The 16,674-nt window shown below is 34.1% G+C and overlaps 1 protein-coding gene across 1 annotated transcript; it reads left to right on the forward strand.

Annotated features, from left to right (window-relative positions):
• The first annotated feature begins 15,743 nt into the window (after window positions 1–15,743).
• On the forward strand, window positions 15,744–16,419 carry LOC120159235 (homeobox-leucine zipper protein ATHB-52-like). The gene has a single exon (XM_039169874.1). The coding sequence runs from the start codon at window positions 15,768–15,770 to the stop codon at window positions 16,305–16,307; it is 540 nt and encodes a 179-aa protein (XP_039025805.1). The 5' UTR covers window positions 15,744–15,767; the 3' UTR covers window positions 16,308–16,419.
• The last annotated feature ends 255 nt before the right edge of the window (window positions 16,420–16,674 follow it).

Below are 16,674 nucleotides of genomic sequence, written 5' to 3' on the forward strand. Positions count from 1 at the left end.
ATGATTATAAGGGTGATTTTTCAGGAATATCACCCATATCCTATAGTTTAATATTTTTTTAAATTTTTTATTGGCTCTTCAATTTTTTTAATAAATTTGAAGTATAATATTTATTTAAAAGTATTTAATTTTTAATAATAAATATTTATATTTATAATATACACGATATTTAAATCTAAAATTTCAAAGAATTATATCAAATTCTATAACTAATCAGTTCGTTGGATTTTTGTAAGATCTATATATCTTAAACATTATAGAAACAATTAATTAATTAGTTAATTAATTATTAAATAAATAAACCAAAGTTGTAGCCGCCCTGCCGCAACAACGAAAAACAAGTGAGCCAAGTGCGATAAGTCTAAAGAATCCACGTGTTGCGTAAACGCAAGGAGTCAATGAAGGGCGGCGATGGCTAACGGGGTTCGGCCGTTGGTTTTGTTAGGTTAGTGTCCAGAATAACGGAAAAGGTCTTGAGTGGTTACGGCGAATATTTATTTAATTTAAGGGTAAATTACGTTCTGAGTACTTCAATGATTAGTTTTAGTCCGTTTTAGTACCTAAACTTTTAATTTGTATAAAATCATGCCTTAAGTTTAGTAATTATTTCATTTTAGTACCTGCCATTAAAACTTTAGTTTTTGTTTCATTTTAGTACATCTGTTCAAAATTTAATGTTAAGTTCTAAAATTGAATGGATCAAAAATGATAATTTAGATACTAAGCGCATTAAATTTTTAAGGGTAGGGTACTAAAATGAAATGAAAACTAAATATTATGTATGATTTTGAAAAATGTTTAGGAACTAAAATGGACCAAAATTGATAGTTTAAGTACTAAATGCATAGTTTACCCTTAATTTAATTGTTTATTTTGGGTAAATTATGTGTTTAGTACCTAAACTATCAATTTTTTTAAATTTAATATTAATTTTTTAACGGATACTAAAATGAAACAAAATCAAAACGTTAGATAGATTTTAAAAAACTGAAAGTTTAGATATTAAAATGAAACAAAATTAATAATTTAGGTACTAAATGCATAGTTTACGCTATTATTTTTGGTCGGTATTGTTAGGGGGGCTGTTTCCCTCTCACTCACCTCATGCCGTGTGGGACGGGATCTCGTACTTTTTTCTTTTTCTTTTTCCTCCTGAAATTCACCTGGGAAGGTGATGTTGCCTTTCGTCGAATCTAACGGCTAAAAAGGTGTTGACGCCTTATAATTGTTGTGTATACCTTGAAAGTTTTTTTTTATATAATTACCAGTATCTAATCTATTAATCGATTAATTAAGATCGAATATTATAGCGGCAAGGTTGATCCTCCCAATTTAATTTGCTCTATTCGCAATCGTCAGGATTCGAATCATTGATCTTACTTAAGTGATCTAATACTTTATCTCACTAAACCAACCGGTTGTTGATTATATCTTGAAAGTTTCTAATAATAACATTTTTAAATTTATTTCGAAGTCGTTTAAACTCTAATCCTTTTCTAGCCATGTTGAAATTTGTTGTATACGTTGTGTATACTCTAATCTGCAATGCTGCTTTACTGTCATTTAAGAGCTTAACTGGCTGCTCTCTCTTTATTCCAAGTTCCTCGAGCAAATCTTTCAACCATACAAATTCTGAGGTTGTTATAGCCATGTTTAGTATTCTGCTTCTGCATAAGATCGAGCAACAATTGGTTGTTTTTTTATTTCCACCAGAATATGGATTCTCTTAACTCCATACAGTGTCCTGTTACTGACCTCTTGGTCATAGGGCTCGTCGCCTAATCCCAATCACAACTTGCTACCAGCTCACACTTACTTGTTGCCTTCAAGAGAATGCCCAACCCTGGAATCTCTTCTTCACATACTTAACAATCCCCAAAGCAGTTTCTTCATGCTCCTTTTTTTAGTCGATGCTTAAATTGACTTGGGTGTTGTATTGAAAAAGCTATGTCATGCATCGTATTTGTTAAGTACAAGAGCCTTCTAATCAATTTTTGGTACTCTGTCCTATCCCTAAACACACCACCTTCACTTTGTTGCAAATGGTCATCACTCTCAATTGTAGTAAACCTGCTATTCTGCTCTAAAGGCGTCGTGATTGGTCTCGCTCCATCCATTCCCGAATCTTGAATAAGTTCAAGAGCGTACTTACGTTGATTCAACAATATTCCTTCCTTGGATCTAATAACCTCAAAACCAAGGAAGTACCTCAACTCTCATAGGTGCTTCATTTTGAAACTCTTGTGCAGAGCAGTTTTTAACTCTTCAATCATCTTCCCATCACTCCCTGTGATTAGAAGATCATCAACATAGACCAAGACAACAACTATTTTTTATCCTTGTCTTTGTGAGAACAGGGAGTAATCGTATTTGCTTTGAACAAAGCCTGCTGCCACCAACGCCTCTATTAATTTGGCATTCCACTGCCTCGACGCCTGCTTCAAGCCATATAAAGACTTTTGTAGTCTGCAAACAACATTCTCCCTCGACTACAAAACCCTGTGGAAGCTGCATGTGCACCTCTTCAATCAAATCTCCTTGGAGGAAAGCATCATGCACGTCCATCTACCATAACGGCCAACTAAAAACAGAAGCGACAGCCAACACCAATCGAATTGTAGTCATTTTTACTACAGGGAAAAAGTCTCCGCATAGTTAATTCCTTCATTTTGGTTGTACCTCTTTGCAACAAGTCGGGTCTTGAACCACTGCACCTCCCCAAAAGCTTTGTATTTAACCCGAAAAACCCACTTGAAGCCAATGCATTCCTTGCCAGGAGGCAAAGGAACCACAGTCCAAGTATTATTCAACTCTAGTGCTTGAATCTCTTCTCTCCTCACCTCCCCAGAAGCTTTGTATTTAACCAGAAAAACCCACTTGCAGCCAATGCATTCCTTTCCAGGAGGCAAAGAAACCACAATCCAAGTATTATTCAACTCCAGTGCTTGAATCTCTTATGTCATTGCTTGTATCCTTTCGAGATCAATTTTTGCCTCATCATAAGTAACATGTTTTAAAACTTGGGAGGTGAAATAAATGTATGGGTGTGTAGGTTTTGGTAAATGAAAACAAGAAACGTATTGAAAAATAGGGTATTGACCTGAAGGAGAAATGGACAAAATCATTTAACCAGTGAGGTGGTCTAGAAACCCTAGATGATGTTCGAATAGAAGGACCAAGTTGAACAACAGGTACAGGTTGAGACAAAGTATCAGAAACAAATTCAGACTCAAGCAGGCCTAGAAACAGAAGGTAGTTGAGATACAGATGTAGAGGCTGGTGAACGAGAAACATGATCTGGTTCAGTAACTGACTCAGGGACAAACGCAGCTACTGGTGTAGGTATATGATCTTGTACAGGTTGAGAATAAGAGACAGAGGGCAACACAACATGAGGAGTAGGAGAAATAGAAGTTAACTCTAAAAAATCATATTCAGGATAATATTTTGAGATGGAAAAAACCAAGAAGATTGTGCTTAAGTAAAATGAAATGGAAAGACATTTTCATGGAAAACAACATCACGATTGACAAACAGGACCTTAGCATCAAGATCAAATAGGATATAACCCTTTTGATTGATTGAGTAACCAAGAAAAATACACGGTATAACTTTGGCAGAAAACTTATCACGATAGGCAGGTTTGGTAGCATACCATAGGCGGCGAAAACACACAAGTGAAACAAATTTGGAGGTTTTTTAAAGAGTAACTCAAGATGAGTCCTTCCAATTTAACACTGCAGTGGGTAATCTTTTTATAAGGTAACAGGCAGTCAAGACACACTCCCCCCAGAAAATTTAATGGGTACCTTAGAATGAAAACGCAAGGCTCTAGCGACCTCTAAAATATGTCAATGTTTTTCTTTCAGCAACCCTGTTTTACTGAGGGGTATGGATACATGAGCTTTTATGGATGATTCCCAAGGAAGAAAAAAACCATTACACTCAATGCTAAAGAACTCAGACTCATTGTCACTTTTAATTAAATTGACAGTGGTTGAAAATTGGTTTTTAAACATCAATAAAAACTGCTTGAAATAAGTAATGGCATCACTTTTGTTTTTAGTAAGTAAACCCAACTAACCTGGTGTAAGCATCAAATATTGTAAGAAAAGACCTACACCTACTATGTGTCAACAAATGATAATCCCCCATAGGTCGAGGTGAAAGAGCGTAAAAGGTTCAGTGGACCTAGAAGAACTGATAGAAAATGGTAGACGGTTTTGCTTGGCTAAGGGACACACAACACACTTATGGAAAATAGTAGAATCAAAAACAACATGATGTAAAAAATGTATTTTATTCAGTTTAGACAAGGTAGCATGCCAAGTACAAATAGAATCAATCATAAAAGACAAACAAGAAATAGAATCAGACTCAACTTCAGCAGTATCAACAGGATTGAAGAAAGAAGACTGAACATGGTTTGAAAATGAATCTAATAATACCAAAGCCTTAGAACATAAACTTGTGCCACAATCTGAAGACTCAAAAAAATACAACCCCCTAAATGTCATATCAATCCCCTTTCATCCTTCCATTTGAGAGATCCTGGATGAGATAAAGATCAGGGTAAAAAATCAAACTGTAATTCAATTCTTTGGTCAATTTAGAGGCTGAAAGAAGGTTATGATGAAAACATGGAACATAAAGCACATTTGTTAACAAAAGGTCAGGACAGAGCTGATAGGAGCCTATATGTATAACGAGCATAGCTTTACTATCAAGCAAATGAATAAGTATTAGTACATGTGTGGCACATGTGTCTATAATCCTACAAAGGAAAGCATTAGTAAAAAGTGAATTATTATCAATTATACATGTAGTATTCACAACAGTCTGTTGAAGGAGGCCGACTTAACAACTGCAAGATCTAATTGTATTGATCTCGGGTAAAAGTAGGAGCCAACGAGATATATTACACATCACCTCTGCCTCCAGAGTCTGGTAATACAGACGAGGTAGCAACCACAGAAGATTGCCCACCCTTCTTTCTCGAAGACTTATATCCAGAAGGAAAGCCAATCAACCGATAATATTGATCTTTCTTATGCCCACGCATCTTGTAGTGATCACATGTCCCCATGAATCGACGCTTATCAAAACCCTTAGAAGTGCCCAAAAACAAAGCTGTAGTCTCAGACACAATGGAGGAAAGGTGAGACCGTTGAGACTCCTCTTGGACTATCATAGAATAAGCTCTATTAACAGTAGAGAGAGGTTGCATAATAAAAATCCGACTTCTGATCACAGTATAACTATCATTCAGCCCTATCAAAAACTAAAAAAGTTTTTGTTGTACTAGGTGTGCCATGTTTCTGTAGGAAACCTCACACTCACAATAAACAAAGGGAATAAGGGTTTCGTATCCATCCCAAAGTAATTTGAGACGGGTGAAGTAAGCAGAAACAGAAGACTCACCTTGTCAAAGCGTTCTTGAAGATTCTGCCAGACTAACGTCGCGCTAGAAGCAAACACAATGCCCACCGAGAGCTCCTTGCTGACCGAGTTTAATATCCACAATAGCATCACAACGTTACAGTGATCCCACTGTTGTTGCAAAGCCTCTGCGTAAGAACCTCGCTGACAAGAACCATCAACAAATCGAATTTTGTTTTTCGCGAGCGAAGCAATTCGCATGAAAGGACTCCACACACCATAGTTTTCGAGTCCAGTAATTACTGAGAAACTAACGTCGTACCAGGCGTGTCAGAAGGATGAAGGTAGAGTAGGTGATTGAAATCCAGAATATCAGAATCAGATGGCATCGTTGCAAGATGAAAACGAATGGGAGTTTGAAAAAATTCGGTTATCGGTTAATTCGGTTCGAAATCAGTCGTTTATCAAATTAATCGAAATTATTAAAAAATTAATATATTATATATATTATTTATATATTAGAGTGCCTAAACTTCGATTTTAACCGAATTAATAGACTGAATTAATTGAAAATATAAAATATTCAACATACAATATATATTATTTACAAATTTAGGTTAATTCAGTTAACCGATTGATTAACCGAACTTTATTCAGTTCGGTTAATTATTTTACAAAAAAAATTATTTAATTAATGGTAGAAAAGAAGAAGGTTTCGATTAATAAAATTTTGGAAGTTTGGTTCGGTCGATTAATCGAAGACACCGATTTAACACCCCTACGCACCGAGAAAGGAAATTCTGCTTAATATTAAAGAACACTGATAGGAAGAGACACTGCCAATCATGCAGAATAAAGTAAGTACGCCATTGATGAAAACCAAAACCAAAACTTTGACGAAAACCCTAATGATAGCCCTCATCTTCCTGTTACACTGCTAACAAAAACAACCAAATCCCACCTTTTAACGATTCATCTTTGGCCTGCATTTGCTTCCCTTTTTCTCAAACCCTAAACCCCGAAAACAAAAAAGAAAAGAAAAGAGGGTCAGAGCAAGCAGAAACTGACGATGCAAAAGCGAACTGAATTCACAATTATCTCCAAAGTTTTTCTTTTCACAAATTTGGAAACATTGGCGTGCCTTGCTGTTCTCATGCAAATGCCAATCATTTCACCATTCACGTGCTCAATCCCAACCTTAATATAACCAAAAGATGCTGCTCATCCTCTCAATCATTACCAGAGACTTTCTTCCTTCCTTTTGCTTTTTCTTCCACCTGTCGAAATACACAAGCGGCTTGCTTTAATGTTTCTGCATGAATCTGTACTACTTATGTGTATATATACTATCTCTGAAAATCATGCTTAAGGGTTTCCGGACAATCAAGCTGATAATTTCATTTTGTCACTTCTGTTTAGGATTACATGAAGCTTGAGAATAATAAGTAATGTAATGTTAATAATTATATATATTTATGTTCATGTATATGTATTTATTGTATTTTCTCTATATCTTCTTCCTTGGTGGTCTCTATATGGATCTCAATTATTTGATATGATCTATATGAATTGTCAGAATTAAATCAACTACAAAATAATTCTATATTATCATTTTGTGAGTTTAAGAATAATAATCATGATTTATGTTTAACACTAATACTAAAGATAATATATAAATCGCCATGCACTAAGATCTTTGAATTCTTTTCCTGAACTATCTAGTGTGATCACAGCTAATTCCATTATCAACCGTATTCATGTTCAATGTGAAAAAGGATGTTGAACTATCTAGTTTGGTTATAAATCCCTTTTCTTTTGGAACATTTAATGCAAGAAAAGAAAAATCTTTGTATGGTCTTTTTGCTGTTTGATGAAATGATGATTGTTTTCTTAGAAACCCCAAAACCCAGACATGAATCTTTTCCGGGAAAATAAAATTAAGATGTTATCCAGGAAAAAGAAAGAAAAAAAAGGAAAGAAGATCGACTGTTGTGATCTCAGCATATTTGAAACATACTTATCAGCAGAGGACAAGTCACCATATCTAAGCAGCAGAAACTAAGATTAATTAATAGTAATTAAAGCATTATATCTTACAGACGTGAAATGGAAATCTTAGCTGACGTTAATCACCATTCACCAGTCCTTTTCTAAGCTTAATCCTACTGACAACGAACATGGATAATTTGAAGAAAAGGTTAAAAAATACACATTAATGGAAAATTATTGGGGTTGTAGTTAATTAGCAAGTCCACATGCAATCGAACTCAGATGAACCAGTGGATATCTTGGCACCAGCACCGGAACCATTGTTGCCCACCTCGGATACAGCGCCAAAGGTCAACGGGGAACCGCCGTGAAGTGGCAGTGCGGCCAATCTTGGCCAAGGTCTGTGGAGTTTGAACTATGCCAGATCATCCGACGGATTCATGCCCATTGTTACAAAATGAATCCGGGGCACAACTCATTGTAGTCTTCTAACCAGGTTAGCCGCCATTTCTATCGGGTGGCTCGGGTTTATGTTTCCCAGAAGTTCCAGAAAAGAGCAGTTTGGGAAGACATTTTAACCAGCCTTACTTCCATCAACGAGAGAGGTAGCAAACATAGTGATGAAGAGTTAGCCGCTAAATTGTTCAACTATATGGAGAATAACAAGTGTCTAGTGATTCTCGATGATATTTAGAGCATCGATGCTTGGGATCTTCTAAATCCTGGTTTTCCGACAGCAAGGGATAGCAGGAGCAAGTTCTTGCTCACCTCTCGAAACAAACAGATTGTTTCACATGCAGACAGGAGAGGCCTCCTGTATGAATTGCAGTGCTTAGACGATGAAAAAAGCTGGGAATTGTTTCGTTTAATTGCATTTCCCGAGAGAGATTATAAAGGTAATTAATATATTTATCTCATTTCTTTAATATATATTCTAAATTATAGGATACATATCAAAATTAGTTATGAAGTTCAATCCCAACTCTTTATGATAAGTTCTAGTGTTTCATGTATAGACAGTATGGTAATAAACTTGTTTATATTAAAAGCTATGAGAAAGATATCAATTGTGGTTACTGATGAATAGTAGTATTGCTTATTTTACAGAAAGCATAATTCATGTAGAAAAGGAAGAATTAGGGAAGGAGATGGTTCATCGCTGTGCAGGGCTGCCGTTAGCCATCATTGTACTGAGGCATTTTGGGTACCAGGAATTCAGTACATGAATGGCAAATGGTGTTTGAAAATGTCAAGTCATATCTGCAGAGACAAAGGCCTATCTGTGGAGGATGTGTTAGCCTTGAGTTATGATGATTTGCCATCGTATTTAAGACCATGTTTCCTTTATATAAGTATTTTTTCAGAAGATTATGAGATCAATGCAGAAAGATTAATTCAGTTATAGGTTGCAGAAGGCTTTGTTTCGTCAGAGAAGGTTGAAGGGAAAATGATGGAGGATGTTGCAGAAGGTTGGTTAGTTGAGTTAGTCGAACGGTACATGGTTCAAGTTGGAGAAAGAGACCCCATTGGCAAGATAAAAACTTGCCGCAGGCATGATCTCACGAGGGATCTCTGTTTGTCGATGGCAATGAAGGAAAGTTTTGGCGGCATCATTGGCGATCCCTCCTATTCCCCTACTGGCAGAATTGCTGCACATCGATCCATTGCCTTTCGGTGTACTAAAAGTCCCCCTTTACGATCAATATTGTTCTTTCGTAACGCAACTGATGATAGTGCATTAGACAGGCTTATTACGATTGCAATTCACTGCTGCGTGTTTATCTATGCTGTAAAGAGGAGAGATCTTGGACATCCTTGTACAATTCTAAATTGCTTAGAGTCTGGAGTTTCAAGTATCTGATTCTGACCATGTATCTTGTGAGTTACACAGAGCTATAGGTAATCTCATCCACTTGAGATTATTGAATTTAAGTGGCTTTCGACTCCGTCGGGAAAGGATTCCATCATCTATAGGAAACTTAAAAGTGTTTGCAAACATTGGATTTAAGAACACGTGGGGGACCTTTCTTTTATGTACCGAATGTGATATGGAAGTTGGAACAGTTAAGACACCTCTATCTCCCATATCCTCATTGGATTGACGATGAGACCAAGTTGAAGTTGGGCACACTGAGAAACCTTCAAACACTCGTCAACTTCACGAAAAGACATTGTTTTGCTACCGATCTAAATTAATCGGCTAATGAATTAGGTATTAATAGAGTTAGTATTAAAAAACGATTGTCGCGGTTAGTCAACATAAGGACTGGGATCCAAAAATTGATTTTGAATGATCGGTTCACTTGAGAGAAGAACAAGTTACAGGAGTTGTGCCCAGACTGTAACCGACCCTAAGATCATATTCAATGATTGACAAAATTAAGGCAAAGCTAAAGCCTGAGGTTGATTTTATTTCATAGAATTTTCATCTTTATTTTCTTTAAAATTACTTTCTTTAATACCTCTAGATTAAATTTACTTTCTTTATAAACTATCAACAAATCTCCCCTTTTTTATTTTGCAATTTTCGGCTAGATCAGAAATCAAGAACCAAATTGTCAGCAATTTCCATAGTCCCTACGGACGACCTTACTCTTCCTTTTACTATTTCTTATCTTCTTTTTACTGAGATTAAGGATAAATTATTTGACACGAAAGCGACACGTGTCAGTTGCTTAATGGATTCTATAACTAAATTTTTGGATTATCGACACAGGAGTATTTTCTTCTAAATGCGAACAATTAGAAGATTGAGAAGGAAACAAATAATATATCTCGATTTATGATGATTAGACGGTGAAAATTATAGAACGGACCAAGATAATATCAAATCTTTAATTTGAGTTTATTCAAGTAAAATCAAATTGAGAAGAAAAAGAAGATGATGTAATCTCGAAGGCTATTGTAAAGCATGCCGGGCAAATATGTATGCATTTTTTTTTTGTATGTGTGCTCCCTTTCGATAAGGAGGTGGGCTAGGACTCAAGGACTTAGCTGGAAGGAATCCAACTTACCTGCTACTACGAAATATATATATATATACCAAGAAAGATGTACGGTCTAATGAGGCTACTATGAAATATTTACTCATGGGTAGGGCATGCTCTTCTATTCTGGTTCATGGTTTCTCTTGGCTATATGGTTCATTCGGGAGAGAGATCGAACTTCAAGAAATAGTGAATGGTCTTATCAATACACAAATGTACAACTCTCTAGAAATTTCAATTGGACTTATATTAATCACTGTAGGAATTGGGTTCAAGCTTTCCCCAACCCCTTCTCACCAATAGACTTGTGACGTATACGAAGAAGTGCGGTTCGTTCGATAAATTTCTATCTCTCTATCTTTCTCTGAGATGTCTGGATCTTTTAAAACTCTATGGACATGCAGAAGAGAAATGCTATCCCCACTGAGACCAAGACATATCTTTGACTTGTTCAAATAACAATTAAGATATCTATATATATATATATATATATATATATATATATATATATATATATATATATATTAAAAATCAACCTCCTTGTTACTCAATCAAAATAATCAGTTTTTGTCGATTTTTAATGTTCATATATCGAGTTGGAGGGCAATAGAAGTTGACCGGATTAGCGGTCTCATTTATGCATGGAGGTAGATGGGAAGCTAGCAACCAAAACCTTTGAATGTAGACAATGAAAGCATTGAAAATATTCATCTAAACCTTTAACCAAAAAAAGGTTTAAGCTCACAATAAGACCTCGAATTCTAACTAAAATCTTAAATTGATCCTCAAAAATACATGGAGAACATCATTAAAATTTGAGGGCTATTTCTAAAAACATCTAAGCTAATTTTAATCTTTCCGATGGAAGAAATCTTGAAGATATAACTAAAACAATGTAAAGTTTGGGGATTAATTTAGACTCGATATCACAATCGAGACACACACGACGCAATTAATCCGAAAAAAATGGTCTTAGATGGTTCAAGAAATGGGGAGGCCCCGCGAGCTAAACATCAGAGATTACAGGTGCATGAACAGAGTCTTCAACCACCAAATCGGCCAAAACGTAAGTGTGGGGAACCCTGTCGCCCTCCAAAACAACACATTTTCTAGTTTGATTTATCCCCGAGCAATTGGAGGCTTTGTCTTCGGTTTTATTGTCCTATATGGATTGGATATGCGGTAAAATTATACTCGAGAAACTTAGTATCCATCGCATATCTAATTTTCCATTCAATTTTACTTTTTCAATGAATAGATCGTACCATAAATTGTTTAAATTGAGTCGAACGAAATCTAGATCACAAACTCGAACAAGTTATAAATCAATTATTTTACCATGTCTAGTTTGGAGAAAAACAAAAACCCATTGATCTTGTCTTCTTAAGGCGACCAAAAGACCAAATTCATGCACATAAACTTGTATAATGTTTTGGTCCCATAGCAAAACAAAACAAAACAAAAAAAAGTTGAGCTTGCAGTGCTTGATTGAAAAGATTTCACTGTTTATTGAGATTAATGTTGCCATATTCATGCATTTAGTCCTAAGACATCTACATATGTGTTATCCTCATCCAAAAACACCAGTGAAAGGTGACAAAAATTGTTGGAAAACATCTTTTGGCACGAAGAAGCTTTCACAACATGTTATGTGGGCTGTTATTGAACTTATAATGTTTTTGTGGGGGTCTATGAAACCTTGAGTTAAAATTGCTGAGGTTTTATGATTTGAATTTATTTGGTTAATACTTTTGTCTATCAGAAAAAAATTGAAGTGTAGGGACTTCTCGATCCGTATGAGTTATATGAATATTTTTTTTATCAAATTCGAGATGATTAAGAAAAACTCACTTAAAATATATATTAAAAATAGAAATACATTCAAGTTGAAATGATTTATTCCTACTTTTCTCTGTAAATAGATATTCGGAATTATAATTTAGATGTTGGTTGATTAAATATTAAAATGGCATGAATCAAATGATCTTAGTGGTAAAAGAATTGTTATTCCTTGAGGTCTCGGATTCGAGCATCAGAAATATCAGGGGTGTGACCATTCAATATCTTGAACATATATTATATTGTATTTATCCAAACTAATAAAAATAAATAAAAGCTTCGAGACTAGACATAAATATTCTTGTACTCTATTTTGATATAGTGAGTTTTTTTCTTATATACATGTTTTTTTGAAATGATTTTTCTACGTTAAATTTTATATTTTTTATTTAATAGTTATTTTACATTTATTATCATCGAGCTTACCTTATCATAATTTATTTTTTTATAATATTCAATGGGAAGCATACATTTAACTACGAACAAACTTGTAAAATTTTAGAAGAGACCAAATTTATAGAATGTTACGAGATAAAAATATATTATTAATAAAAAAAATAAGGTAAATTATAAATTTGGTAATTGAACTTTACTTTCTCTCATATTTTACTAATTGTATCTTAAATATTTTCAATTTTCTCATTTAACTTAATATGTTGAGTTTTTTTTGTCACTCAATTGTTAAATAATTAACGACGTTAAAATGAGTTGTTATATAGATGTAAAATGATGTCGTTTTGGTGAAAATTTTGTTTTTTTAAACGGTATCATTTTTAACATCGTTAAGCATTTAACGGCGGCGTGACCAAAATGGGATAGAGAGAGCGAGAGAGAGAGAGTAAAGTTCAGTGACTAAAAAAACCAATGTATTAAATTCAATGAGAATTGAGAACTTTTAAAGTACGGTGAGCAAAATAAAAAGAGAGTAAAGCTCAGTGATGAAATTTATAATTTACCTTGAAAATATTAAGAAATATCTAGATAAATGATAATATAAATTTTCTAGAAAACAACTTGCTAGAACCAAAACCTAGTTGATATTAAATCAAATCCAAGATCTAATCAAAACAAATCATTAAGAATAAAAATACTAGTTGTGAGAGTGTAAATGAATTAATTGATAGATTGAAATCCTTAGTCTTTCTTTGATTGTTATATTTCATCTCGAAATCTTTGTGTCGTTTTCTTCTTTCTTTTTTATTTTTGTTTAGTCGGCGATGACACCAATCTTAATATTAGTTGCTGACCGCTGAGGATTATTAGTTCTCTTTTTTTTATATTATGTCATTTATTTTCCTTTTTTGTAGAGTCTTTTTTAATTTTGATTAAAAATCTCTGTCATTGTGACACGTTTTTCTCTACTCTTGTGACACACGTTTTCTGCTCTTGTAGCATGATTCTTATGGTTTTTGGTACGTTTTTTGCATACATTTACGGTCATTTTGGTTCTCGCACAAAAATCACCACAACATTTATTTTTTTATTGGTTTGTCGGTTGTTTGTCGATGTAATCAGAATTGTGTAGCGAAACAGCTTGCCAGATTGTTTGGTTCGCTCTCCACTCCTTTCTCATTTCGTAAAGCGTCTCATTCGATAGAGACAAAGAGTTTTTATGAAGGTTATTGGGTTTTGATTTGGTCGTCATTCTTAACGGAAGATTTTATTTTTCTTTGTGTCTTTAGGTTTAATATTTTACTTTTGTATGAGTATTTTGGTGATTATTGTCTCCACAAAATTTTCTATATTTTGATGCGTTGAAATTTTGATTTATTCTATTATTAATGAAATCTAATTGTCATTGTTCAAAAAAAAAGATAGGTTTTCTCTTGCCATAAAAGTTCTCTAACAGGATAAATACAACAAAACTTATGGTATATATAATTTTGTCACTTATCAAATTGTAAATACAAGTTATGATATGTATACTTTAATTTTATGATAGTTTAATATATATGACATATATATAGCGTCGTAGCTGAGTCTGAGCGGGAGGGACTGGGACACCCGCCCAAGGCCTCAAAGTTGAGAAATACACGAATAACTTAAAAAGAATAAATTATCTATTTAGTCACTCATATATTACTTCTTTTATATTTTGGTTATTCAATTTATTTTTAAAAAAGTATACCTAATATTACATTTTAATTTTGTTTTGATCACCTACCATTAAAAAATTAATGACAATACTAGCATGGCATTTCTAATTTTTTTAAATTTCCACATAATTATTCTTTTATTATTATTTTTTGATAAATGTGATGGCTGAAATCGAACCATGGCCCTCTTAAAAGAGGACATGTTTGTTTTGTGTAAATAGTTGATTGTTTAATAAAATTTGGTATTGTTTTGGCATAATGTCCCAAATAGTCACATTGGTCCCCATTAATTTTTTGGAGCATTTTGGCCCCCAATGTTTCATTTTAGACAAAAAAAAAGACTCTTATGTGAATGAGAACCATTAGTTAGCAAACAAATAATGCTCCAAAATAGTGAACCTTTTTTACCCTAAAATGAATTGTTTGACCAAAATACTCGACAAAAAAAAGGACAAAATGATTATTTAGTCAAACGTGAATTTTTTTCCCTAAAATGAAATATGAGGGCCAAAATCTCAAACAAAAAAAAAGAGTCAAAATAATCATTTTTAAATGTTAAGAGCTAATTTTGACATTTCGTCTAATGTTTTCTATTTAAAATTTATTGGATTTATTAGATAGGTTGTTAAGCATAATAAAAATACAATTTACAAATAAATTAATTTATTTTCTGTTACTCTTACAATTCAATTTTCTTTTCCATAATTATTATTAGAGTTCTAAATTTTATTTTTGTCATTGAATCATCAAAATCTCAAACACAACTTCTCTCTCCGGCTTTCCATAAGTGCATCTAATGGTTTTCGTATGTTGCAAAGTTGGCCGCCGGCTCTGATCAGATCGTGAGAATCTGACAGTCAAATATGCATATAAATATATATATATATATATATATATATATATATATATATATTTTGTTCAAGCTGACGGTCAAATGTTAACAACTACGAATGCCACTGCCCTCCTCTGTTGTTTCTTTCAAACTTGGATGCAATATTATTATATTTTTCCAAATGAGGCATGTGGATCCCTATGACTTTCACGTCGTTTTATTCATTTTTCTTTCTTCTTTTGAGAAAGTAAAATGATTTGGTCAGTACATCAACACTTGAGTTTGAAAACCATTGCTTTCTGCAAGCTTTCGTTTGTACTGATGAGATCATATATGTATGATATATAATACCATAAGATAACATATTATATATATATATATATTTATATATTTGCACGGGTAGGGCCAATCCACGTGAAGATCCCATCCCTATGCATGACTTGAATGCTATATGTAAGCCGCCTAGTTAACGACTATTTCTTCTTCTATTTCTTCTTCACACATCCTTTTCATTTTTCTAGTAGGACCCCTTCTTCAATGGCTTAATCAAAATTTCATATATATATATATATATATTATATGAATATATATGTCAATCCACTAGAAAATTCCCAACCCAAATTCACCTTCTTTGCTCTCAAGACCATGGATTTCCAAAGCCAAAAGCTATATTCCCCAAAATTCAATAAAAAGAGGCTAAACCAAGAGCAAGTGAAGTTGCTGGAGAGGAGTTTCAGTGCCAGCAAGAAGCTTGAGCCTGAGCTCAAGCTTCAGCTCGCCAACAAGCTCGACGTTCCGCCGAGACAGGTGGCGATCTGGTACCAAAACAAGCGAGCCCGATGGAAGACACAGAGCTTGGAACTCGACTACAGCACCCTCCAAGTGAAACTCGACAACGCATTGTCCGAAAAACGGAGGCTCGAGAAAGATGTCAAGTATCTCCAAGAAGAGTTGAGGAAAGCTCAAGAGATGATGTTTTCCATGAACAGTACTCAAAGAGATTATCATCATCACCACCACCACCAACAACAAAACCATCAGCAGCAACTTAACTTTGTTTCCTGCAAATCGACGGGGTCCAGTGAAGAAGGGGGGAGCTCGAGCTTCCATGAAGATCATGAAGTGTTGCAGATTGATGAACTTTATGCTTGTTTGATTGGTGCAGATAAGTCAACTTGGAGCTAAGCTTGGTTTTCTGGGAAATTTGATCTTCTTCTTCTTCTTCTTCTTTTTTTATTGTATTGACGGTGCAATAACATGTTCCTTTCTGGGTGTCTAAATTTGTAAGAAAATAGTTGTGACTAGGAGAAAATATATTATTAATAAAATATAAAGAATATTTGAATTATATAAAAAATTTATTTTTTTAAAGAATAAACAACAACAACAAAATCTTGTTCCCATATGCGATGAGGTAAGGGGATGTAGTGTAGTAGGCTGCCCCCAACGTTAGGTTGAGAGCAGCTTCCGTGAAAGACCTTCGACAGTCAGAAAATTTAAAATAAAGATGCAATACAATGTATGTATAAATAAATATATAAATACATAGTTG

This window comes from Hibiscus syriacus, unplaced genomic scaffold (genome assembly GCF_006381635.1).
Source record: "Hibiscus syriacus cultivar Baekdansim isolate YM2019G1 unplaced genomic scaffold, ASM638163v2 tig00111342_pilon, whole genome shotgun sequence".
Taxonomy (NCBI): Eukaryota; Viridiplantae; Streptophyta; class Magnoliopsida; order Malvales; family Malvaceae; genus Hibiscus; species Hibiscus syriacus.